Below are 27,052 nucleotides of genomic sequence, written 5' to 3'. Positions count from 1 at the left end.
ATGTCCATCTAGTTCCCTAGCATCCAAGTCCCACGACCTGTACGTCTTGTACCCTCTACTTCCTAGATTAAGGTTTGATCTGCTGGGAGGCAGTGCATACTGGACTCAGTTTTCTTAAGCAGCCAGCCAGCTGGCTCACCTCTGACTTTCAGCTCTTCCTTCAGGGGAAGAAAGGGCTCTCAACTTGCCAAGGGCTACTACCCATCCACAGACCCTTCTGGAACAATCCAACGCAAAGCTCTTCTGGTTATACCTGCCCCACGGTGAGTATTCCAGTACAAGTTATCACTAGTGCCAGGCATGGTAGCACAGACCTGTAATTCTAGCACTCAGAAGGCTGAGGCAGGAGAACACCAAGTTCAAGATAAACCTAGAATAGCCAGGCATGGTGGTGCACGCCTTTAATCCCAGCACTAGGCAGGGAGAGGTAGGAGGACCAGCCTGAGTTTGAGGCCACCTGGAGACTACATAGTGAATTCCGGTCAGTTTGGGTTAGATGGAGACCCTACCTGGGGGGGGGGGGGGAAGGGGGGAGAATGGAGGCTGGGCATGGTAGCGCATCTCTTTAATCCCAGCACTAAGGAGGCAGAGGTGGTAGATCGCAGTGAGGCCAGCCTGAGACTACAAAGTGAATTCCAGGTCAGCCTGAGCCGCAGTGAGACCCTACCTTGACAAACCAAAAAAAGAAAGAAAGAAAGAAATGGTGTGTGTGTGTGTGGGGGGGGATACTGGCTCAGTCTCAGTGGTTATTAAGAGTGATCGCTTGCAAAGCCTGACAGCCTAGGTTCAATTCCCCAGTACCCACATAAAGCCAGATACACAAATTGGTACGTGTGTCTAAAGTTCATTTCTGGTGTATGCAAACTCTGGCTCTTACACATTCTCTCTCTGCATCTCTCTCACAAATAAGTAAATTTAAAAAAAAAAATTTTTTAAAGAAAGAAACCAGGTTGTCATTATCTTCCTATCCTTTGAAAGAATATGGATTTCCTCAAACCTCTCACTTCCTGCAGTCCACAATGACCAGGCGCCTGGTCACTGTAACTTCGATGTGCAGAGTGGATGTCTATGGGCATCTCACCTGAAGGAGAGCTTCAGGCAAAGAACAGAGGAGGCCGAGCATGGTGGCGCACGCCTTTAATCCCAGCACTCCGGAGGCAGAGGGAGGAGGATCACTGTGAATTTGAGGCCACCCTGAGACTCCATAGTGAATTCCAGGTCAGCCTGAGCTTGAGTGAGACCCTACCTTGAAAACCAAAACCAAACCAAAACAAACAAACAAACAAACAAAAAACCACAAGAGGAGGAATGGAGAATGGAGGCTTACAGGCCAGTACAGAGCATCAAAGGCCAGACAGAACCACTGAATCTGCTGTTATCTTTTTTCTTAATATTTTATTTGTTTATTTATTTGAAAGAGAGGGAGGGAAAGGAGAAACCAGAAAGAGAGAGAATGGGCACCCCAGGGCCTTTACAGCCACTGCAAAGGAACGCCAATGCATGTGCCACCTTGTGTGCACTTATCTGACTTACATAGGTCCTGGGGAATCGAACCTGGGTTCATTGGCTTTGCTGGCAAATGCCTTAACTGCTAAGCCATCTCTTCAGGCCTGCCGTTAGCTTTTTTTTTTTTCTTCCTTTTCTTAAAATATTTTATTAGGGCTGGAGAGATTGCTTAGCGGTTAAGCGCTTGCCTGTGAAGCCTAAGGACCCCGGTTTGAGGCTCGGTTCCCCAGGACCCATGTCAGCCAGATGCACAAGGGGGCGCACGCGTCTGGAGTTCATTTGCAGTAGCTGGAGGCCCTGGCACGCCCATTCTCTCTCTCTCTCTCTCTTATCTGCCTCTTTCTCTCTCTGTCTGTCGCTCTCAAATAAATAATAAAATAAAAAAAATTAAAAATATTTTATTAAAGCCAGGTGTGGTGGCATATGCCTTTAATCCCAGCACTTGGGAGGCAGAGGTAGGAAGATCACTGTGAGTTCGAGGCCACCCTGAGATTACATAGTAGATTCTAGGTCAGCCTGAGCTAGAGTGAAACCCTACCTTGAAAAGCCAAAAATATATATATATATATATATATATATATATATATATATATATATTTTTTTTTTTTTTTTTTTTTTGAGGGGGGGAGATAAGAGAGAGAAAATGGGTACAACAGGGCCTCCACTGCAATCAAACTCCAGACACTTGTGCCACCTTGTGCGTCTGGCTTAGGTGGGTACTAGGGAATTGAACCTGGGTCCTTAGGCTTTGCAGGCAAGCACCTTAGCCGCTAAACCATCTCTCTAGCCCTGCTAGTTGTTGGCTTTGTGCTTTGAGCTCACCACTGCCCTTCCGCACGCAGGAGACTTCTGCATTAGCCAGGGCTGCCGTCTTACCCAGGAACCTCCCAGTTACACTGTCCACTGACTCCAACACTCAGAAGGCTGGATGGGCTGGGAAAGGGCCTCTCTGGAGATAGCCTGCCAGCTGGGGGGCTCCTCTGGAACGCATGAGCTAAGAGGAGCTGCCAGCTGACGTGGCAGCCTGAGGGCAGAACTTCTCATAAGCAGCAGCGGCTGGGACCACAGGGTAGGCTTGGGCAGCCGCCCAGCTCAAAGCCACAGTGCCCAGGCACACCCAAACTGCACAAACGGGGTAAGGCACAGTGCGAAGGATGGGACTGGGTCCTGAGGAGCCCACCCTAAAATGACTCTCTCCAGGCCTCACCACCCCATCTCCAGTCTAGCCCAGGTCTCACCTATCACCTCTCCTCTGGAGCGCCAGGGTTCCAGGTCTGACCACCACCAGGGGGCGCCCGGAAGCCAGGGACATAGTTAAGGAGGTGGGGGCTGGGCAGTATTTTGTTTTTAGAAAAACAGCGGTTCCCGGGCTAGGGGAGACTGGGGGAGGTGCCTAGACCCTTCGCCACCACCTCCTCCTCCTCCCTGGGAAGCCCCCAGCCAGCATCCTAGACCCAACACACAGGAACAATGGAAACCAGAGGGAGGCAAGGAGGGGGAAGACAGCCCCAGAACCAAACAAAGGCCCTCCAAGTCCCCGCCCCTGGTGTCTCTTCCTTCCTCCAGGTGCTCCTCTTTGGGCCCCTCACTCCAACCAACGAGTGGGGGGTGGGGGGCAAGATAACAACAGGGGTCTTGGAAGGTTCTGCAACAGTCCCATGCCTGTGGCCTGACCTTCCACCAAGTACCCCCAACATATCAACTACCCCCACGGCTCCTTAAGTTGCAGGTCTCACCCCCTGTAAGGAGCAGATCTCGACCAAGCCAGCCCCAGGTCATTATTACAAGGAGCCATGCTTCCTTCAGGGATCCCTTCAGCTATTCCCAAGTACCTGGTCCTCAGGGTTCCCATCGGTGAAATGCACCTCTCATGGGAATGCGCCAGGCTCCACACAGCCGTCGTCTGTGTGCGCACACTTCCACAGCCCGAGTGCTATGCTAAGAATCCTGACCAAGTCCCAGCACTGGGTAAGACGGAGAAAAAAAGGGCCCTGAGGTCACATCGTGGGGAACAGTGGGGTTCGGGTCTCTTGGCCTCCAGCCTTGGGTACTCGTGAGGGCCATGGTCTCTTGCTCTCGGCACAGCCACCTGGCCCAAAAGCTCGGAGGCTTCTGTTCTGGCTCTCTGCAGCCTCAGCCCGGAGGACCTGGCTTGACAACACAGAGCAGAACCCCTTGGGAACCTCCAGTGGGGAAGACCAGGCCCCGCCTGGCCACAGAACTCACATCTGGAGGCCAAGGAGCATGAGGGTCATGCCTCATCAGCTAACACCCTCAACTCCCACCAACAACGCGCAGTGTCCACATTCAGCCACCACCACCCAGGGCCACAGCTGGTGATCACGGTGGGAGCCCCGTAGGAGGTCCCCTTCAGCCAGTCCATTCTAGGCCCTCACCTCAGACTTCAGCAGCCTTCCCCAAGCACAGCCTGTCTCCCTAAGACTGGGAGTGTGGGAGGGACAAGCAGCTAAGAGGGGGTCACAGGCTGGGGGGTAAGATGGGCAGTAAAGTGAGGAGCCGTTGGATGTAGGATGAGATAAGTCTTGGGCAGCAGGCAGATTTCTGGTTCTGAGCAGCAGGAAGGCTTATGCAGGGTCTTAGACCACACCTTCCAGAGCAAAAGATGAATTAAGGCTCCTCGAGGCAAGACCCCCAGACACAGGTAGAGCGTACGTGTACAACACCTTCCCTTTGTGCATCCAGCATTACATGGGTGCTGAGGAATCGAACTTGAGCCATCAGGCTTCATGGGCAAAAGCGCCTTAACCACTGAACCATCTCTCTGGCCCGGCACCTGCCTTTGCTCCTGCCAGTAGGGTGCAGATTCCCAAGGGGCTTCAGTGGTTGGGCAGGTACACAGTGACTGCTTTAGGTCACCTCGTGGTGGCCTCTCCACCTATTAGACAAGTCATGTAACATCCCCGACCTTGCCTGGCTCCCCTTGAGCGACAGGGGCGTCAAGCCTAGCTCGGCTTCACAGGATTAAATAGGACAATCCTGCACAGAGTTTAGTCCCACCTAACAGCCACGGCTCAGAGGCAGCAACTATTATCAGCAGAGGCTCAACAGGTGGGGGCAGCGGGAAACCTCAGGTTAGACCAAAGACCCCTCTGTCAGACCCCGGCGAGGGGAAGCCCGGAATGAGCTAATCCCGGAGCTGCTGCTCCATTTCCAGGCATTCATCTCCGCCTGCGGCTGGCCTTCCGGCTTTGGAGGGCAATGGCCGCACGGGAATCTAAGGGCAGCCTTCTGCCTTCCTGCTGGCCCTCCCAACTGGCGTCCCCTCTCCCAGCCACCCCACTTCCTGTGGCCGAAGGAGAGACCTAGAATCCTCCTGTGAAGTACCACCCTTCTCTGGGATCCCAACAGATGCTGGGACAGGACTACCGGGGTGGGGCCCCCCAACTCAGAAATGGCGGGCAGGGTGGCCCACGGGTAACTTTCTGGGCCTCCTGGCTGGCAAAGCCCTGAGTGACCCCAGCTCCTACCCCTGCTAGCACCAAGCAGCCCTCTGGCCTCTTCCTCTTTTGAACTCCTCCTCCCCCAGCTGCTTCCTCCTTTTCCTCTGATGTGGACACCACTTCCCCACAGGGCCTGCTATATAGACTTCGTGCCCCAGCACCCTGCCTGGGCACAGTAGGTGCAGCGAATCAACATCCTCTCTGCACAGCCAGAAGCTGTAACAGTGTGTGTGGGGGGGGGGGGGTAGGGGCAGTAATCCTCCAAGCCACAAAGACACCTGCTTCCCACCAAGCCTTTGATAACCCCACCTTTAGGCCTTCACTCAAAGTGGCCCAACACTCCCTTCAGAGTCTGGTGGGCACATTCTGAAAGCCAACACCGAAGACCACCGCCGTCACTCCTTCCTGGAAGATTAAACCTCCCCAACAGAGAATAGCCTCCGCTCCAAAAAGGCACCAAGGTGAGGTGAGGGTGAGATTGGGTTTAGTAAGAACAAGAGTTCTAGGTGAGAGGCAGGGGTGGCTGGGCAGAGGGAGCCCCACCCTGCACCTGAGGGAGAGGCTGCTTTAGAATATCAGTCACTGGGGCCACATCAAAGGGTCCAATCCAGCTGGGTGTGGTGGTGCAGGCCTTTAATCCCAGCACTCAGGAGGCAGAGGTAGGAGAATCGCCTGTGAGTTGGGGGAGGGGAGGAGCACCCTGAAACTAAACAGTGAATTCTAGGTCAGGCCGGACTAGAGCAAGACCTAACCTCAAAAAAAAAAACAAAAAAAAAAAAAAAAAACAAGGGCTGGAGAGATGGCTTTAGTGGTTAAGGCACATAGCTGCGAAGCCTAAGGACCCAGGTTCGATTCTCCAGGTCCCACGTAAGCCAGATGCACATGGTGACACATGCGTCTGGAGTTCATCTGCAGCGGCTAGAAGCCCTGGTGCGCCCGTTCTCTCTCTGTCTCTAATAAATCTTTATTTTTTTTTTTTAAAAAAAAAGGGAAGCCAGGTGTGGTGGCGCATGCCTTTAATCACAGCACTCGGGAGGCAGAGGTAGAAGGCTCTCGCCATGAGTTCAAGGCCACCCTGAGACTACACAGTGAATTTCAGGTCAGCCTGGGCCTACAGCGAGACCCTACCTCAGAAAACAAAACAAAACAAAAAGCTCAGGACAGAATGAGGAGGGCGGTGTCCTTGTCCCTTGGTGGTAGAGAGCTTCTTTGTTTTTGAGATAGGGTCTCATGTAGTTCCCGTTGGCCCGGAACTCAGGGATGTAGCTAGGATTACATCCCCATGCCTAGTTTTATTTGATGCTGTGGATCAAACCCAGGGTTTCCTGCCTGCTTACGGACTCACTCTACCAAGCGAGTTACATCTCCGGCACCTGTGACTTTTAGCAACCGTCTGAGAAACTCAGCCAGGGACAGAGATCCAGGACAGGGTGTACGGGACCAGTGGGCCTGCCCGAGGCCCAGGGGCACCAAGTGCCAGCCCCCCTACCAACCATGACCACGGTATCATAGGCCTAGAGACCTCCTCACTGGGATTAGTTCACACCCACTGTCACTTGGTGGGTAATCAGTCTCCACGTTGCCTCTCAGGTTAACCCAAGGCCAAGCAGACACCTACCTAGACTCAAAGGGGTCCTTGATCATGCCCGGCCCCATCTGGCAGCCCAGTCTGACTCAAATGTAGTGGTGGCTTGGTGCTGCCTCGGCCTCTGGTGTAGAAGCCCGTGCCCTTCAACTGGCCCCATCAGTAGTTCATTCCCAGTCTCTACCATCTGCTTGGCTGCGCTGCCCTAAGCTCCCCACCACCTTGTGCCTGGCTGAGCTATCCTGATTCACCTGGGCTCTAAGTTCAGGACCTGCCTGGTCTCTAATTATTTCTATCCCTTCCCCAGGGTACTGCACAACATCTCACGTTGCCTATGCCAACACTGGGTGATGGGATGCGGCTGAGCCTAGCAGCCTGGGCAGGACACAGGCAGAGGGGGTCAGGAATAGCTGGGACCCCCTGCTCGCTCCCTAGCGTGGGAGCTCATCCCAGTCTGCTCCCTCAGACAAAAGCCTCGCCCAGCTTGGGGGAGGGGTGGGAAGAGACTGTGAGGCCCCTGCCGCCCCACCCCCCATTCAAGTGCTAATGAGCTCCAGCCGGGGAGAAGGCTGCAAGAGAATGGTTGGCAAGGCGGGAGGCTGCCTGAGTCCTGCCCACCTGGCACCCAGAGCTTTGCCACACCCCCAAGGCTAGGCCCCTAGAGGTTACGCGGGAGGTCCTAGGAATAGTCTCTCCACCCGACATTAAGCACGCTTTGGTCTCCCCACTAACTGTGAGCAATCTGCCTGAAAGCAGGGTTTAGGGTTCCCCAGGGTCCCCACACTGCACCCAAGCAGCTTGGCAGCAGAGAGCCGAAGGTCCCGGAACTGTTTGCAGGCTTTGATGCACTATGCCCCAGGTTGGGGAAGGCGGGCAGGACCCCAGGCCAGGAAGCAGGTTTCCCCCCTTCCCACCAGGTGGAGTCAGTATTCTAACTTACGCGACCCTCTCCTGCCCAGAGTGATCTAATAGAGAAGTGTGTGGCCTCCTCCAGGCCAGAAAACATTCAAGGTCTTGAAAATCCAGGTCAAATCTCCAGTCTCAGTGGCCCCTGCTGATGAATGTCAGTCCCTCTGATGTCAGTACCTGGCCCTGACCAATGATGTTCATTTATCCAGGTCACCCAGAGGACCCCCTCCTCCAGGAAACCCCACGTCCCAGTTACCACTTCCCAATGTCCAGCTAGCCAGGACCCCAGGCTAACCTTTCCATCTATCTCTTAGCTAGACAAGGCAGCCCCAGGCTTATGTCTCTTCAAGGGCTGTGTCCTGTTCAGGAATATATTCAACAGCTTCATGGTTTACACATATGCTTAGGATGCACCTTCAGTACGTCGGCCCTTTGCTAGACACAGACAGGACAAAAGCCATTAAAACTTCCTGCCATGGGCTGGAGAGATGGCTTAGCGGTTAAGCACTTGCCTGTGAAGCCTAAGGACCCCGGTTCGAGGCTCGATTCCCCAGGACCCACGTTAGCCAGATGCACAAAGGGGCACACACATCTGGAGTTCGTTAGCAGTGGCTGGAAGCCCTGGCGGGCCCATTCTCTCCGTGTGCGTGTGTGTGTGTGTGTGTGTGTGTGTGTGTGTGTGTCTTTCTCTCTGTCACACTCAAATAAATATTCATTTAAAAAAAAAACTTCCTGCCTTTTCCTTTGATAAACACGTCTAGACTTTGAGCAGCTTCTCTATTGCTCAGGTCTCTCGGGCCACACTGGAACTATTGGGTTATCAGAGCCAACAGCCCTTCAGGCTGTCCCCAAACAGCCAGATGTGGAAGGGAAAATGCAAAGCCACTCTCCCACACAAAGTCCCTACTATGTGCTGTGTGTGCCCTGACACCCATATAAGCTAGCAAACAAGAGTTCTGCACCAAGAACTTTTCTTTCAGTGTCCCGTCCCCCCCCAGCCCCCAAGTCTTGGTCATCGGCCCTACAGTGAGTGCTTGTCACTGCCACCTGCCCACCATATTACAAACTGCGCCTCAGTGACCTTCAAAAACCACATTCAAGCTGCGCATGGTGGCACACGCCTTTGATCCCACGCTTGGGAGGCAGAAGTAGGGGAATCACTGTGAGTTCAAGACTACCCTGAGATTACAGTGAATTCCAGGTCAGCCTAGGCTAGAATGAGACCCTATCTTGAAACACACACACACACACATTCAGCAAGTATATCCTTCAGTCAACACAGAAGCACTCAGTATGCACCAGGTGTCATGTTGCCTTAAGGGAAGAAAAGAGCACTTCTATGCCTTGCATAGAAAAAGAGGGCTGGAGAGATGGCTTAGTGGTTAAAGCACTTGCCTGCAAAGCCAAAGGACCCAGGTTCTATACCTCAGGACCCATGTCCAGATGCATCTGGAGTTCCTCTGCCTCTTTCTCTCTCCGTCTCTCTCAAATACATAAATAAAATATTTAAAAGCTGGGGTGGGGGGGTGAGAATGGACACGCCAGGACTTCTTGTCTCTGCAAATGAACTCCAGATGCATGACTTTGTGACGTGGGTACTAAGGAATTGAACCCAGGCCGCCAGCAAGCCTAAGCCATCTCTCCAGCACCCCTCTCCCGCAATGCCACGCTCTTAGTCGGGAAAGCAGAAGTGCTGGGAGCCAGAGATGCTGAAGGATTCTAGGAGGCCCTTAAGTCAAATATTAAAGAACAGGGCTGGAGAGATGGCTTAGCGGTTAAGGCACATACCTGCGAAGCCTAAGGACCCAGGTTCAATTCTCCAGGTCCCACCTAAGCCAGATGCACATGGTGGTGCATGTATCTGGAGTTCCTTTGCAGTGGCTAAAGGGCCTGGTGTGCCCATTTTCACTCACTATCTCTCTCTCCCTCTCTCTGTCTCAAATAAATAAATAATAAATCTTTAAAAAAATTCTTTCCAAATATTAAAGAACAATCAAACAGATAAAAAAAAAAAAAAAGGCCGGGCTGGAGGGATGGCTCAGCAGTTAAGGAGTTATCATTCAAAGCCAAAGGAACCAGGTTCAATTCCTCAGGACCCATGTAAGCCAGATGCACCTTGGAGTTCATTTGCAGTGGCTAGAGGCCCTGGCGCGCCCATTCTCTCTCTCTCTCTGTGTCTCTAATAAATAAAAATAAATAAATAATTTTTTAAAGCCAAGTCCCAGGGGCAAGACAAAACTGCAGCACCTATACTATGAAGCCTTCATGGAGCCCACAGTGGGTACTGTTTCCAACTGCCCTGTTGAAGCTGTCTACCTGGGCCCCAGATTCCATCTGGGCCTTGTTGGGGAGTTGGTTTGAACTGGGTAGGAGGCAGAAGAATCTCCTGTAGTGAGACTGATTTTCAGCTCCTCTGGTCCTGTTCCTCCCTCCCCAACCCCCCCCCCCCCATACACCCCAAGCTGCTGCAGACAACTCTCTTGTTAGTGTCCACCACATCTGCCTCTGCCCTGGTGACAGTGACTGCCTGCCTCCTGGCAGGGCTACAGGGAATGGAGGGAGAGAGAGAGGCAGGCAGTATGCGGGCGGGGCAGCAGGCGTGGCTCTGGCGAGAAGGCAAGGTTGGCACTTGACCAAACTGAGTCCCGTTGCCTTGGACAGAGTCTCCCGCTACATGAAATAGGTGCCCAGGACTCTGAGCCTGTCACAGCTGGGTTCCCACTGCCACCTTAATCTTGCATGGCTCCAGCCAGAACCCTTGCCAGGGCAGCTCCGAAAAATCGGCCCTGCAGATCTGGTCGTCCATTTCAGTCGGGGCTTACTTCAACCTCTTGCCCCCCCCCCCCACACACACACACCCTCATCCCACATCTTAGCCCCACCCCAAATACCCAACAAGACCTAGGAGGTGCCCCCGCTGGCCCCATCCTCATCCCTGAGCATTTGCGACTCAAGCCAGAAAAATACCATTTCAGAGGACGGTGAGATGGACTTGGACTTGTTCCATGAGAAAGTGCCAGGCTAGACCCTACACCCTTCCCTGCTGCACACACCCATGGGAGATGGGGTGCCAGGTCTCACCTGGCCTGGCTTAAAGGCTAAGCTGGGGTTGGGGGTGGAGAAGGACAAGCCGGTCAGGCAGGGGGAAAAGGACACGGACTAGCTCCCCACAATCACCCCCCCCCCACCAAGGAGTCCTGTATCCTCAGGCTATCTGGGTTCAGCCGCCACAATAAAGTGCAATCAGCCTGGGGGGGGGAGGGGCTGGCAAAGGGCTCCAGCCTGGGCACTGGGAAGTAGCGGTCCCGGAAGTGCCCTTCCCAGGCCCAGCAGAGACGGGCATTCTGCCGCCGCGTCGACACCCACTCACTGCGTGCCGCACTCGCAGCAGAGACAGGAAGAGGCAAGCGCCCAACGCAAGGCAGCCCAGGAGGCTGGGCCGCCGCCCCTTCCCGCCCCTTCTCTTCCTCCCCGCGGCAGCACCGGAGCGGATGCCATTTTGAAACCTCCAGGGCTGTGCCCCCAGGCCGGGCCCGCAGGGACACTCAACAGATGGGCCCATAATGGACATAACAATTTCAGTTTCTCCGCCACAGGCCCGAAATAAAACGCCTAACCTTTCCATAGCTTGGAGGGTCCTCCCCCCCCACCACCACCTCCCTGCAACTCTGGAGCTGAAGGGCCACACCCCCACCACCACCCCCAGACGCACTATCCAGCGGGCTACACTGCTGCGTTGCTGCCGAGGCCTACCACCACCACCCCCCATTCCCACAATCCAGAGATCCCCACCCCCAAGTCAGGCTTCCACGGGGAGCCATTCCAGCTCACAGTGAGAGGCTGGACTCAAGACAAGTACCAGGCCCACCGGCTTTGCAAAAAAAGGCCAGCTTGGATGCTCCAAGGCACCCTGGCCTACCCGCTGCTGACCCCCTCCCCAGCCCCTCACTCAGCCAGCCCACCACTACCCATCCATCCTACGGCTCCTGTGGCATCCAACACTCAAAGGCCACAGCATAGGCCTCTTAGCCCCCCGGAGCATGGAGAGGCCAGCAGTTGTAAGCAGATCTTGTCCCGCCCCGTAGGGGCAGCAATATGTCGGCTGCCTCACCACTTCCACTTCCCCCCCATCCTCCAGCGGCCACCATCTTCCCTGGCCTTGGAAGAGGCTACAACCCAAACTCCTCCACATCCCCTCCTATTTCCCTAACTAGTGCCTCGCGGGTCCAGGCAGTCCTTGGAAACCTTGGAAGCGTATTCCCAAGGAGTGGAACTTTCCAGAGATGCTTGAGGCCGGGCTCCCTCCCCCAGTGTGACCAGAGGAACCTCACGTCCAGCCTCTTAGGGAATCTGCCCAAATCCAGCCTCCGGCCCCTCTCCAACCCCTGACTGCCCCTAGTCCAGAACGGCCACCCAGGGCAGAAACAGGGGAAGGCCAAAGTGTAGGAGAGGAGGTAAGGGCGGAGGGGCTGAGGGCTCCAGGGGAGGGGGATTTTGCCTGCAGAGAGGGATCTGGTGACTTGAAGGGGCTCGGACTGGATACCAGCGAGAGGGCCATACAGCATTTTCCCACTTAAGTTTCTTGGAATTACAGTACGCAGGTGAAGGGTATAGATTTCAGAGTAAAGGTTGGGGGGAGGGAGGATGGAGAGAGGGGATAAGAGCCTGGCAAGGGCCACAGGTAAAGCTCATGCCCGGTACGAATAGGGGGAACAGGTGGAGCAAACAGGTGGAGCTTAAAGAGGGGGAATCAGAGGAGTTCTGAGAGCTCAGGTAAAAACTAGGAAAGATGGTGGGGTAAAGCAAGAGGCTCCGAGGTTCTCAGGGGCAGGCAGATTAGGTGGGTAAGGGTGAGTGGTCAAGCACGGTCTGGGGGCTGATGTCACAGCGTAACTGCCTGGGTCTGGAGGTTTGGGACCTGGGGTGAGGTTAAGGGGTCTAAGCTAAAGCCTGGCTAGGATCAGAGGTCTAGGCCACTGCAGACTTTGCCACTCGTACCGGCGGTGTTGTCCAGGTGGGTCTTGGAAGGTTGGGAGGGGGGAGGTCGGGGGTCCAGACCAGGCCTGAGAGTTTGAAGCCCCTTGTCTGGAGGATTCGGATCGGGGATTTCAGGGAGGGGGGCGTGTGTGTGTGGGGAGGGGGGGGGTCCCAGAATAGAGCCGGGCCTCACCTAACAGTAGCAACTTCACCTCCCGCGCTGCCTTCTCGCCGTCCTCCCGCAGGTTCTTATCGATCATCTTGGACCGTTCGGCCGCCGCCTTGTCCTCGGCGCTCACGGTGCAGCCCATCCTGCCGTCCGCCGGCCCGGCCTGGACCCTCCCCCCCCACACGGCCCACGGCCCGGCTCGGCCCCGCCCGACCCACTCCGCTCCCACCGCCGGCCCCTCCGCGGGAAGCTCTCGGCGCGGCAGTTCCGAGCGACTGCGGGAGGCGCCTTCCCGGCTGCCGCGCACCGAAGGCGGGGACGGGCCAGGGGTGGGGCCCCGGACGAACCAAGCCCGGGGACTGGACCCCGGGGCGGGTCTGGAGGCGGAGCCTGCGGGAAACAGGAGATGGCGATTGGCCGGGAGGCGGAGCGGAGCGAGAAGTTTAGGCTCGGCCCAGTCTCGGGCGCGGGCTGTAGGCGGAGCCGGGCCGAGGGAAAGGAAGGCAGCGGCCCTAAGGAAGAGCGTCAACGCCGGTTTTCGAGGCTTTGGGCTGGCTGCGGGCGGAGCCAGGAGGGGATTGGATGCTCCGAGCCCGGAGCTCGGCTTCGGGAATTGCGGAGCTCTGCTGATCTGGTAGCCGCAGGGTTGGTACATGACGCCCCGGACCGCGAGTTTGGGGGAGTAAGATGGAGGAGGCGTGTCTTAGGCAACTTTCTATAAAGTTAAAGGACCCAGAAACTTGTTTTGGGAATCAACTCAACTGGGAAGGGGGGGGAAGGGTACTACTTTGTGGACCGCAGTTTTCTTAAGGGAGCTTTTCCTTCTCTCTGGAATTGTAGCAAGTCGAGAACCACAGTAACGGGCTGGAGAGATGGCTTAGCGGTTAAGACTACGCTTGCCTGTAAAGGCAAAGGACCCAGGTTCGATTTACCCAGGACCCACGTTAAGCCAGATGCACAGAGTGGCATATGCGTCTGGAGTTCCTTTGCAGTGGCTTAGAGGCCCTGGCGCGCCCATTCTCTCTCTCTCGCAAATAAATAATAAAAATCTTAAAACAACAAAAAATGCATTTGATTGCTAACCCTACACCTTTGCCTAGAATGAGTTCTCTAGTCATGCAAGCATTATTGGATCTTTCCTGATAGGACTGGGAAGCATTCTCCTGCAGGCAGCAGTCCGGGGCTCCAGTACCTGCGGCTCGAGTGGAGAGTTGAGGGAGAGGAGGGCGAGAAATGTGGAAAGAAGAATCACCATGATCTTTCTTATCTGTCCTTCCCATGGCTTGTCCACCTCTAGTGGTGGCCTCAGTCCCATGTCCCATCCTCTGGTAGCTTGCCCTCACTAGACTGGTAACCCTATGGCTTGGGTCAAGGCGACGGCAGCTGCGTTTCTAAGGAGACATTTCAAAATGGTTCTAATCCTGTTCTCCAGGAGGAACCCATAGCTGCAACTTTTTATTTGTTTGTTTGTTATTTGAGGTAGGGTCTCACTCTGACCCAGGCTGACCTGGAACTCACTATGTAGTCTCAGGGTGGCCTCGAACTCACGGTGGTCCTCCTACCTCTGCCTCCCGGGTGCTGGGATTAAAGGCGTGCGCCACCACGCCCGGCTCCTATAGCCCCAACTTTGATTGGATGTTTGAAGAGTCGACCGAGGGCCCCGACCCAAAGCCAGGCAGTGGCCCGTCACAGCTCCTTAGCACAAGTCACACTCCTTACTACCGCTGGAGTGTCTGTGTCTGCCTATCTGAGTGTCTTCCCGGTATAGAGGAGTCATTGGCCTGTAATCCTCCAAAAGTTCCCCCAGGGGTCCCCCTGCCTGAAGCCAAAATTCAAGCAGGCCCTGCTACCGTGGGCATGCAACCAACAGGTGAAAATATATAATGTCACCCATGGACCGATGCTCTCTGCATGCACCTGTAGGCTGAGCCTCTAGCCAACTCGAAATCCACACAACACACCGAAATAAAGGTTCACGCAGCCCAAGAACACAGTCTCCACACACTGGCAGAGACAGCAAAGCCCCCTCCGTAGTGGCCCCTCCCCCTCCTCCCCTGCCCCGCCCTGCTTGAGAGCTTTGCTCCTCTGGCCTGGCTGGCTTGCTCCTAGCAACAGCCAACAGTTCTCTCAGTTGCCAGGCAACCACAGAACCTGTCAGCCCCTTGGAGGCCCAGCTCTAGGGAGGTGGGCAGCAAACAGACCCTGGTCTATGGAGGTGGGATAAGAAGACAAGGCCTTCCCAGGCCCTGGATCAGATCCTGGGGCTCTTATACCCTTCTCACCAGCCGGCCCTTCCTTTTCCTGCCCTGTGTTGTTCTTCCCTTCTTCACCTTCATGGGGGGGGGGGCGTCCCCAGGGCTAGGACCAGACCTCTGCTTGGCCACTTCAGTGACTTGCCACTTTCTCCAGGAACTCACAACCCCACACGTGACCACCACATTTGAATTTGCCAGGTTCTGTGTCCCCCCCCACACACACACCAATGTGATGCCTCTATCAGATACTCCAGATCTCTCAAACCCATGCTGCTCAGAACTGGGTACACCCCCCCCCCCCGTGGGCTTTCTGTCACTTCCTGGCCCCTCCCAGCAGCCAGAACCATGACCCTTCACTCATACCCTCCATGTACTTTGCCTCCATCTCTCCCTAATGCCCCTTCAAATCTGTCTCTATTCTCTGTCCCTTCTGTCTCCCATTCTAGGCTTCCGCGCTCCACCCCAGCCCTGTTTCTTCTCAATCCATCTTCCACAGGACAACCAATAGCCTGCTGCTGAAAGAAACTGCATCATTCCTTTGCTTACAAGCCTTCTCTGCTCCCCAGGGAGAAAGCCTGCACACGCTGCTCAGAGATCCGCAGTAAGCGGAGGCAGTACAGTGGTGGTTGGGAGCAAGGATTCTGCGGCACTGCAGAGCTTCTGGGTCATATTTCCCTCTGGACAAGTAGCAGAAGCTTCCTGAGCCTCACTTTTCCTACCAGCAAAATGGGTCTAATGGTTAGTCACCCAATGTGCAGCCTGAGGTCAGGAAACATAGGTAAAAATAAAAACGTGCAAAATGTGCCAGGTGTGGTGGCGCACGCCTTTAATCCCAGCACTCGGGAGGCAGAGGTAGGAGGATCGCCATGAGTTCAAGACCACTCTGAGACTACATAGTGAATTCCAGTCAGCCTGGGCTACAGTGAAACCCTACCTCAAAAACAAACAAACAAAAAAAAAGTGCAAAATGTGTGTGGCACATAGAATGTACACAGTGTGGGAAACTGTTACAATAGTAATTTCTGGGAGGCTCAACAAAAGCTGTCCCAACCCCAAAGGACCACCTCTTCTCCTTCTACTTGCACTCCAACATTTTTTGTTTTTCTTTTTCTTTCCTTTGTAAAATGCTTTATTTTTATTTATTTATTTATTTGAGAGAGGGAAAGAGGCACATAGACAGAGAAATAATGGGTACACCAGGCTAAAGGCATTTATTTGCAAAGCCAGATGGCCCGAGTCTGATTCTCCCGTAGCCATGTAGCTAGATGCATTTGTCTGGAGTTAGTTTGCAGCAGCATGGAGGCCCCAGTGTACCCATTCTCATTCTCTCTCTCTCCTTGCAAAAAGAATTTTAAAAAATATTTAAGGGCTGGAGAGATGGCTTAGCAGTTAAGGCACTTGCCGGCAAAGCCTAAGGACCCATGTTTGACTCTCAACCTAAGCCAGACCCACAAAGGTGAGGCAAGTGCAGGGTTGCACATGCCCACTAGGTGGCACGAGCATCTGGAGTTCCATATCAGTGGCTGAGGCCCTGGCACACCAATTCTCTCCGCCCCTACTCTAAAATAAAAATAAACAAACAAACAAACAAACAAATAAATAAAAATATTTAAGACAGGGCTGGAGAGATGGCTTAGCGGTTGAGCGCTTGCCTGTGAAGCCTCAGGACCCCAGTTCAAGGCTCGATTCCCCAGGACCCACGTTAGCCAGATGCACAAGGGGGCGCACGCATCTGGAGTTCACCTGCAGTGGCTGGAGGCCCTGGCACTCCCGTTCTTTCTCCCTATCTGCCTCTTTCTGTCTGTCGCTCTCAAATAAATAAATAAATAAATAAACAAAAAAAAATTTTAAAAAAATATTTAAGACATGTGGGCAGGGCACTGGCCTGTGCCAGTGTGAGACCCTAGCTTGAGAATCACACCCCCAAATTTAAATATGGACCTCATGTAGCTCAGGCTAAACTTGAATTCCCTTTACAGTTGAGTGTGGTTATTTTTGTTTTTGTGTTTGTCTTTCGAGGTGGGATCTCACTCTGGCCCAGGCTGACCTGTTCACTCTGCAGTCTCAGGGTGGCCTTGAACTCACAGCCATCCTTCTACCTCTGCCTCCCCAGTGCTGGGATTAAAGGCGTGTGCCACCATGCCCGGCTTGAGTGTGATTTTTTTTTTGAACCTCAGCATTCTGCCTCTACTTCCTGAATGCTGTACAGGGAATTTATCCAACTCTCACACAAGCTAGGGCAAACTGAGTCTCTTTTTTAATTTTTTTTTTTTTTTTTTGAGGTAAGGTCTCACTGTAGCCCAAGTTGACCTGAAATTCACTATGCAGTCTCAAACTGGCCTGGAACTCACAGCGATCCTCCTACCTCTGCCTCCCAGATAAAAGGCGTGTGCCACCACGCCCAGTATGTGTGCCATTTTCTTGCATCAGACTTTATGTGTGTGCTGGAGAGCTCAACCTCCACCAACAGGCTTTGCATGCAAAGGCTTTTAACCACTGAACCACCTCCCCAGGCCCCAGCTGTCTTTTACTCCCTGGCTGTGAGCTGGGTTTCTGTGATCTCCATTGTCCAAGGGTTTCCTCTTCCCCAGTCAGATTGCATTGTTCTAGCCTGGAGTCTTTCCTACCCAGATTCCTGATTTCAGGTCCTTTGCAGGGTGGAAAGTAAATATTTGTCAAATTAAATAAATTACCCAGGGCTGGAGAGATGGCTTAGTGGTTAAGGCATTTGCTTGCAAAGCCACAGAACCCAGGTTTGATTCCCCAGGACCCACGTTAGCCAAAGGGGTACATGTGTCTGGAGTTCATTTGCAGTGGCTGAAGGTCCTGGCATGCTCATTCTCTCTCTCTCTCTTTTCTCTCTCTCTCCTTCCCTCTTTCTCTGTCAAATAAATAAATAAAATATTAAATAAATTATCCAAGCTCTACCCCAACTTCCCAACTTATTATCTTTTTTTTTTCAGGTCCTTCAAACGTCATTTTGGTTGGGCCATCTCTTGTTACTGGTAGCCTACCAGGTCCATCATATAGTGGTCTGAACTTCTTCCCAACTTTTTGAGTGTCTTCTTAGCTTACATCAGGGAGGGGTGTGAAACATTCATTCTAATTGGGCATGGTAACTCACTCTGGTAATCCCGGTATTTAGGGGGTAAAGGCAGGAAGATCAGAAGTTCAAAATCATTCTCAGCTATATATCAAGTTCCAGTCCACATTGGGCTACATAGTGAGATCCTCCTGCGCCCCAATAAAAAGGACTTGCCACCAGGCGTGGTGGCACACGCCTTTAATCCCAGCATTAGGGCGGCAGAGGTAGGAGGATCGCCATGAGTTTGAGGCCAGTTTGAAAATGCATAGTGAATTCCAGGTCAGCCTGGGCTAGAGTGAGACCCTACCTTGAAAAACAAAACAAAATAAACAAAAAAAAAAAAAAAAAAAAAAAAAGGATTTGCCATAATTGTATGTGCAGAGAAGGGAGAAGTAAATACTGTCAGGAAACATTTTTGGTGAAGTTCATGCAGAGTGCTTGAGGGAGAAAACAGCTAAGGGAGAAGATCCTACAAGGAAGAAAGAACACATGTAAAAGTAGGACTGAGAAGAGGGAGTTGGAGAGAAAACTAGAGGCAAATCTAGAGGGCTGGGGAGATGGCTCAGCAGTTAAAGGCGCTTGCTTGCAAGACTGCAGGCCCTGGTTCAAATCCCCAGCATCCATGTAAAGCCACATGCACAAACTGGTGCATGCACCTGGAGTTAATTTGCAGTGGCAGGAAGCACTGAAATACCCATTCATTCTCCCTCTCAATAAATAATAAATATATTCTAAATATGTTTTATTTACTTATTTGAGAGAAAGAGAATGGGTGTGTCAGGGTTTCCAGCCACTGCAAGCGAACTCCAGACGCATGCGCCCCCTTGTGCATCTGGCTTACATGGATCCTGGAGAATCGAACCAGGATCCTTTAGCTTTGCAGGCAAATACCTTAACCACTAAGCCATCTTTCCAGCCCTAAAATATATTTACTTGTTTATTTGCAAGCAGAGAGAGACAGAAGAGAGACACAGAGACAGAAAGAGAAGGAGAGAATGGGTGTGCCATAGTGTCTAGCCACTACAAACAACTTCTAGATGCATGCGTCACTTTGTGCATCTAGCTTTATGTGGGTACTGGGGAATTGAACTCCAGTCGTTAGGCTTTGCAAGCAAGTGCCTTAACCACTGAGTCATCTCTCCAGCCCAAAATATTAATAAAAAACAAAAGTGGGCTGGAGAGGCCTGTGAAGCCTAAGGACCCCGGTTCAAGGCTTGAGTCCTCAGGACCCACGTTAGCCAGATGCACAAGGGGGCGGCGTACATGTCTGGAGTTCATTTGCAGTGGCTGGAGGCCCTGGTGCGCTCATTCTTTCTCTCTCTCTGCCTCTTTCTCTCTCTGTCACTGTCAAAATAAATAAATAAATAAAAGTAAACAAAAAAAATTTTAAAAAGAGTCATAAACTGGGTATGGTGGTACATGCCTTTAGTCCCAGCACTTAGGAGACAGTAGAGGATTACTGTGAGTTCAAGGCCAGCCTGGGCTACAGGGAGACCCTACCTCAAAAACAAAAACAAACAAGGCGTGGTGGCGCACACCTTTAATCCCAACACTCAAGAGGCAGAGGTAGGAGGATCATTGTGAGTTCAAGGCCATTCTGACAATACAGAATGAAGTCCAGATCAACCTAGGCTAGAGCAAGAACCTACCTCGACCCCCCCCCCGCCCCTTCCCCCAAATCCCAGCATTTGGGAGGCAGATGTAGGAGGATCGTCATGAGTTCAAGCCCACCATGAGAATACAAAGTGAATTCCAGGTCAGCCTGGACTAGAGCAAGAACCTACCTAAAAAAAAAAAAAAAAAAAAAAAAAAAACAATGGGCTGGAGAGATAGCTTAGTGGTTAAGCACTTGCCTGTGAAGCCTAAGGACCCCGGTTCCTGGCTGAATTCCCCAGGACCCACGTTAGCCAGATGCACAAGGGGGCACACGTGTCTGGAGTCTGGAGTTCAGTTCCTTTACAGTGGCTGGAAGCCCTGACACGCCCATTCTCTCTCTATATATATATCTGCCTCCTTCTCTCTGTCTGTTGCTCTCAAATAAATAAAAATAAACAACAAAAAAAAAAATTAAAGAAAAGAGCTGGGAGTGTTGGCACATGCCTTTAATCTCAGTACTTGGAGGCAGAGGTAGGAAGATTTCAGAGATTTCAAAGCCACCCTGAGACTACATAGTGAATTCCAGGTCAGCCTGAGCTAGAGCGAGACCCTACCTCGGAAAAACCAAAGGGGAAATAAAAAGTCAGAGTAACAGTGCCTGACACTACCTACACAAGACCATCATTATAGGAGGAAAAGATCATGACATCAAAATAAAAGAGAGACTGATTGAGATGGGGAGGGGATGTGATGGAGAGTGGAGTTTCACAGGGGAAAGTGGGAGAAGGGAGGGTATCACCATGGGATATTTTTTATAATGATGGAAGTTGTCAATAAAAATTTGAAAAGAAAAAAAAAAAAAAAGAGCTAGAGAAAGGCCTTACAGTTGAATCAACTGAGGCTCAGAATGGGCCAGTCCCTGTCTCGTTACCCCAAAGGACAGTAAAGGTATTATTGATTGGGGTTCCTTCACTCAGGAATCCAGGCCTCCTTATGGAATGGATCATTTTGGGGTAGAAAATACCTATTTAGCCAGGGTCTCTGAGCCTCAGAGAAAGCATCATGGATCTCCGTGTCCGTGGGGCCCCAGCCAACCTTGCTGAGAAGAGCGCCCCAGCTGGAATTGTGACGTGGGGCTGTTGGCTTTACTGTGACAGCCAGAACAGCTCTGAGGCTCACCACAGGCCATAGAACATTCCCAGCTGGTCCTGAGCTCCCATCAAGCCCTAGCCCCGAGGAGGGCGAGCCACCCCCGCCAGGGGGGCTGAGATACCCCAGCCTACAGGTGCCAGGGCCAGCTGCTAGCACTTCCCCAAGAGCAGTTTCAAGGTGAGTGTGTCTAGTGCCCCACCCCTGAGCCCCAGAACAGGCAAGACCCGAGCCCCGCAGGGCTAGCGTTCTACATCCTGAACACAACAATTCTGTGGCTATCAGGGGGCAGAGAGTCCCCCAAGCCAAGGATGTGCAACCACCAAATGACCCCCCTTGGAGAGAGACAGCCCTGACAGCCTGGGCTTGAGGATGTCAGTGGTCAGAGTTTCTCTTGCAGCAGCTCAGAGGGGCTCCACCTCCTGGTCTATCCCCTGAACTTCCTCCTGGAGTCCTGGCCCAGTGGCAGTTCTGAGATTGGCATGGGTTATCCTCCCCTCCTCCCCACCACCCCCCCAAGACCTCTTTGTCCCCAGAAGAACAGACCAAGCCTGATGCCCCGTGGATCTCTTTCTGGTCATTTACACCTTTCACAGATAATTGGTTTCGGCCTAGAGAACTCAAGACACAGAACCCCTTGCCTAGAAGTTTCTGGATTAGGCAAGATCCCTCCCCTCCCCCCACCTCATTTGTGGGGAAATATCATTTGCTCATCTGCTCAAGCACTGAAAACCTGTTGAATGCCAGAAAGCCGAGAACCCTAGGGCAAGAAGGGCAGGTGGACCCTGCCCTCAGGAGACCAGTAAACACGGAAAGGAACTACAGGGTGAGGTAAGAGTCAATGGGAGGTGTGTACAAGAAAGACAATCGGGGGCTGGAGAGATGGCTTAGCGGTTAAGCGCTTGCCTGTAAAGCCTAAGGACCCCGGTTCGAGGCTCGGTTCCCCAGGTACCACGTTAGCCAGATGCACAAGGGGGCGCACGCGTCTGGAGTTCCTTTGCAGAGGCTGGAAGCCCTGGCGCGCCCATTCTCTCTCTCCCTCTATCTGTCTTTCTCTCTGTGTCTGTCGCTCTCAAATAAATAAATAAATAAATAAAATTTTTAAAAAAAGAGCCAACATTTGATTTATTAAAAAAAAAAAAAAGAAAAGAAAGACAATCGGGGCTGGAGAGATGGCTTAGAGGTTAAGGTGTTTGCCTGCAAAGCCAAAGGATCCCGACTCTCCAGGACCCCTGCTAGCCAGATGCACAAGGGGGCGCATGTGTCTAGAGTTCCTTTGTACCCATTCTCTCTCTCTCTCTCTCTCTTTCTCTCTTTCTCTCTGCCTAGAAAAATGGCTTAGCAGTTAAGGCGTTTGCCTGTGGAGCCAAAGGATCCAGGTTCAATTTTCCAGGACCCATGAAAACCAGATGCACAGGGGGGTGCATGCATCTGGAGTTCGTTTACAGTGGCTAGAGGCCCTGGAGTGCCCATTCTCTCTCTGTCTGCCTCTCTTCTTTCTCTCTGCTTGCAAATAAGCAAATAAATGAAAAGAAAAAAGAGTAGTCAGTTCCATCCTAACCTAGGGCCTTTTTATTTGAGAAGTGGGGGAGAGAGAGACAGAGAGAGAAAATATGCACACCAGGGCCTTAGCCATTCCTCAGCCCTTAACTGTTCTTCTTCTTCTTCTTCTTTTTTTTTTTTTTTTGGTTTTTCAAGGGGTAGAGGTTTCACTCTAGCTCAGGCTGACCTGAAATTCACTATGTACTCTGAGGGTGGCTTTGAACTCATGGTGTCCTCCTACCTCTGCCTCCCAAGTACTGGGGTTAAAGATGTGCGCCACCATGCCTGCCCAGCTTTTATTTAATTTTTCGTTTTGTTTTGTTTTTTCAAGGTAGAGTCTCACTCTACCCAAGCTGACATGGAACTCACTCTGTGGTCCTAGGCTGGCCTTGAACTCACTCCTCTGCCTCCTGAATGCTAGGATTAGCTAGGCATAGTTGTGCATGTCTTTAATCCCAGCCAGCATTCAAGAGGCAGAGCTAGGAGGATTGCTGTGCGTTTGAGTTTGAATTCGAGGTGTCACCAAGGAATAAAGACACCAGCATCTCATATCTAACCCTGTAAATCGTACTGGGCCTGGCAGGGGGGATATTCCTGATACCTGGGGAGGGGCCATAGACCCAGCACGTAGCTTCCTTTCTCTTAGTGCTTGAAGAGCTCATGGTCCAATCTTGGACTGCGCCTGCTAAATGCAGCCTCTGAAGGCCACTTCCCTGGGAAGCCCAGGATCCTTAGAGAGCCTAGGAAATGATAATCAGCTCTCTCCCCAGGAGCCACGGCTTTGTTCACATTTTCGCCTCGTCCTCCTTTCCCTGCTGCCCAAAGGCTGCGGCCGGGAGCCTCTCCCGTGGCTCGTTAGTGAGTGCTGTCATTAGTACTGCTTCCTGGAATTTAATTTAATGAAGAAGCAAAAACAGCCCTAATGAAGGTGATGCAATCCCAAGCTGTCAAGGTGCTCTTTGCCACCTGGACACAAGGGCTTTTTGTAAGTGGTGTCCAGGAATAGGGGGAGCAGAAGGTAGAGGGGGTCTTGCCCGGAAAAGAAAGATATGCTGGGTATGGTGACGCACGCCTTTAACCCCAGCACCTGGGAGGTAGAGGTAGGAGGATCGCTGTGAGTTCGAGGCCACCCTGAGACTACATAGCGAATTCCAGGTCAGCCTGGTCTATGGGGAGACCCTACCTCGAAAAGCAAACCAAAACAAAACAAAACAATCAGAGTGGAGGGGGGTGGGAGGGCATTGCTTTGCCCTGCTGGCAGCAAGTGCTACAATCAAAATCAATTAGAATCAAGGATGAGCCTGGTGAAGAGCTGCCCAGACTATTGGAGAAAGAGTTTGTGGGAAGCTATACACCAGTACAAAGGCACTAAGGCGAGGGCCAGTATGGCATCATTGCAACAGATGAGGCTGTATGCTGGCACCTGGGAGGCCAAGATCTACAGTGACCACATCACCACACTTGCAAGGAAGAGAGTGAAGTTGTGTTCCGAACTGAACGTGAGGAAAGTCATTTGAGAGGGTAAAGGCAGAGAGACAAGATCTGCTATTTTAAAGTTCCCTTTGACAACTATGAAAAGTACAGCCCAAGGGCAAGAGAGAAAGCCCTGGAAGGCAAGGGGTGGCCACGAGGTGAGGGGGATGGTGAAGCCTGTTCCACAGGGCTGTCCTGTGTCTCTGGGCAGAAAGGAGCTTAGGTTCTGTGCGCAAATACATTAATGGGCTGTTTTTGTTTCTTCCAGCAGGCCTGGGCTGGTTGGTTGGTTCTGCTTTAGCCTTCTCTGCAGGCTTGCCCTATCATACTCTTTTAATAATTTCATATTTATTTATTTATGAGAGAATGTGCACACCATGGCCGCTAGCCACTGCAAACAAACTCCAGATGCATGCGCCACTCTGTGCATCTGGCTTTATGTGGGGACTGGGGAATCGAACCTGGGTCCTTTGCTTGGTCAGCAAGCACCTTAATCACTAAGCCATCTCTACAGCCCTTATCTTTTATACTCAAACACATAAACCCTTTTTGTTTTGTTTTATTTTCTCTGGGTAGGGTCTCACTGTAGCTCAGGTTGACCTGGAATTCACTATGTGATCTCATGATGGCCTCGTACTCATGGCTGTCCTCCTACCTCTGCCTCCGGAGTGCTGGGATTAAAGGCATGCGTCACCTCACCCAGCTTTCTTTTTTTCTTTTCTTTTTTTGAAGTAGGACCTCACTCTAGCCCAGGCTGACCCTGAGAATCCTATCTCAGCCTCCTGAGTGCTGTGATTAAAGGCATGCGACACCACTCTGGCCAAATAAACCCTTAAAGGGGTTCCCAATTCATGTCTTCACATTTCTGCACCTCTCCTAGAGTTCCCCTTCCACCTCTCTCTCTCTCTCGTTCTCTTTTTCGAGGTAGGGTCTCACTGTGGCCCAGGATGACCAGGAATTCACTATGTAGTCTGAGGCTGGCCTCGAACTCACAGCGATCCTCCCACCTGTGCCTCCCTCTGGCCACCTCTCCATCTCTAGGAAACCTTTCTGGCTCTACTCTGCTCTGATGTACCCCGGGTCCCCAGGACCTCACGTCATAAGCTGAAAGGCTGGGGGGGTGGGCGTCTCAGACACGGAACCCAGAGCTGGGCAGCGCTCAATACAGCGTTGTGCACCGGCCCTGCGCACCGCAGACCCCCTCCCATCCCTCGGTTCTCTACATCCTCACCCCAAGTTCTCTCTCTCTCTCTGTTGCCCCGCCCACTGCATCCTCTCTCTAAACCTAGCCTCCCGGGCCGGGCTGATGCCGGAAGCGGCCTCCGGGTGCCTTGCTCCTCCTCTTCCGGGACCTCTGGGCTGCTCCGGAGCGCGCGGTTTCGGTGGACCGCGGAGGACGCGCAGCGCTCGGTGGGGCAGCGGCGCCCCCTGGCGGACTCTGAGCGCGCACGCAGCCCGAGAGCCGACGGCGGGACCCGAGCCTCCCTCCCGGGCCCATGCCATGTGAAGGCCCACATTCCACAGAGCAGCAGTTGTTTGGCGTCCTTTTGCTTGGCACAACCTGGCACCCCATCGCCTTTGCCCAGCACCATCAACCAGCCAGCCAGGCCTTACTCCTACGTAGCTGCCATCTGCGGAGTCTCAGAGCATTCCCGGTGGCACCCGCCTGCCCTTCCCTTCTTCTCCTTAGGCTTCAGTGACACTGTTCTGGGCCCTCCCTCCTTCCCTGAGTCCGCTTCACAGCAGAGATCAATTAGACATCGTGGGGCTCTCCACTTGAACAACTTGCCCGCTTTCTGGAAGGAAGTGGCTCCATGCTAGTCATGACAGCCATTAAAGCATTTGCCTATGAAGCATCAGGACCCAGGTGCGATTCTCCGGTACCCACCTGAGCCAGATGCACAAAGTGGCACATATAGCTGGAGTCTGTTTGCAGTGGCTGGAGGCCCTGGCGTACCCATTCTCTTTCTGTCTCTCTCATAAATCATAAATAAATATATTTTTTTTAAAAGAAGAGCTGAGAAAACCGTGAAGAAGTTCTGAGACTGTCTAGTGGAGGGACTGGGACTGGGAAGGTAACTCAGTGCAGTGACACATGGCCTGCCTGTCATATGCAAGAGCCTGAGTTCCATCCCTGGCACACTGGGGATTATGGTCTAGGGATGTAGCTCAACTGACAGATTTTGCAGTCAGGTTTGCATTGCTGGAAGAATATACTCGACCAAGAGAAGCTTTTGGGGAGGGCTGGCGGGGAAGCTTTATTTTGGCTTATAGATTCGAGGGGAAGCCCCAACGTAGCAGGGGAAAATGACATGAGCAGAGGTGGACATCACCTTCTGGCCAACATCAGATGGACGACAGCAACAGGAGAGTGTGGCAGACACTGGCAAGAGGAAGCTGGCTACAACACCCATCAGCCCGCCCCCAATAATACACTGCCTCCAGGAGGTTTCAATTCCCAAATTGCCACCAGCTGAGGACCTAGAATTCAGAACACATAAATTTATGGGGGACACCTGAATCAAACCACCACATTCCACCCCTGGCCCCCATAAACTGATAACCATAATGATATACAATGCATTCAGTCCAACTTTAAAAGTCCCTATAGTTTTATCAATTCCAATGATGTTCATACATCCCCATAGTCCAAGATCTTTTAACTGAGCCATAATACCAAAACAAAGCAAAAACAAACAAACATAATGGCACGGCCACTGCAAACAGACTCCAGCTATATGCGCCACTTTGTGCATCTGGCTCAGGTGGGTACTGGAGAATCGAACCTGGGTCCTGATGCTTCATAGGCAAATGCTTTAATGGCTGTCATGACTAGCATGGAGCCACTGCCTTCCAGAAAGCAGGCAATGCATAAGATGGCATTGGGCATAACAAAGAAATTTTCAACCAATACAAGAATTTTTTTATTGTTGTTTTTGTTTTGCTTTTCAATGTAGGGTCTCATTCTAGCTCAGGCTGACCTGGAATTCACTATGTAGTATCAGGGTGGCCTTGAACTCACAGCAATCCTCCTACCTCTGCCTCCTGAGTGCCGGGATCAAAGGAATGTGCCACTATGCCCAGCTTGCAATACAAAATTTAAATAGGGCAAACATCAAATTCTGTAGCTCCAAGTCCAGCAACTCTAAACAATGATGAGTCTCCAATTCAATTCTAAGTAGTGATAAGTCTCTGCAGTTCCAATTCCACCCCTCCAGCTAGGCCACTCACAGTCCCAAAAATCTTCATCCAGTGCCAGCAGTTCTCCAGTTCTCCTTGGCAGCCATCTCATAGTCCCGGCATCTCCATTGGGTCTCCACTGCAACCCATGATTTAGCCTCATGG

At 52.3% G+C, this 27,052-nt stretch overlaps 1 protein-coding gene across 1 annotated transcript in view; it reads right to left on the bottom strand.

Moving 5' to 3' along the window:
* Nucleotides 1-12,783, bottom strand: part of Gnai2 (G protein subunit alpha i2) — a 29,442-nt gene extending 16,659 nt beyond the window's left edge. The window contains exon 1 of the mRNA XM_045136802.1: nt 12,632-12,783. Coding sequence (XP_044992737.1) covers nt 12,632-12,749 — 118 coding nt within the window. The 5' untranslated portion in view covers nt 12,750-12,783. The remainder of the gene's footprint in view (nt 1-12,631) is intronic.
* Between the last annotated feature and the right edge of the window lie 14,269 nt (nt 12,784-27,052).

Source organism: Jaculus jaculus, chromosome 17 (genome assembly GCF_020740685.1).
Source record: "Jaculus jaculus isolate mJacJac1 chromosome 17, mJacJac1.mat.Y.cur, whole genome shotgun sequence".
NCBI lineage: Eukaryota > Metazoa > Chordata > Mammalia > Rodentia > Dipodidae > Jaculus > Jaculus jaculus.
Note: the sequence above shows the minus strand (reverse complement) of the source record. Positions and strands in the feature narration are given on the sequence as shown.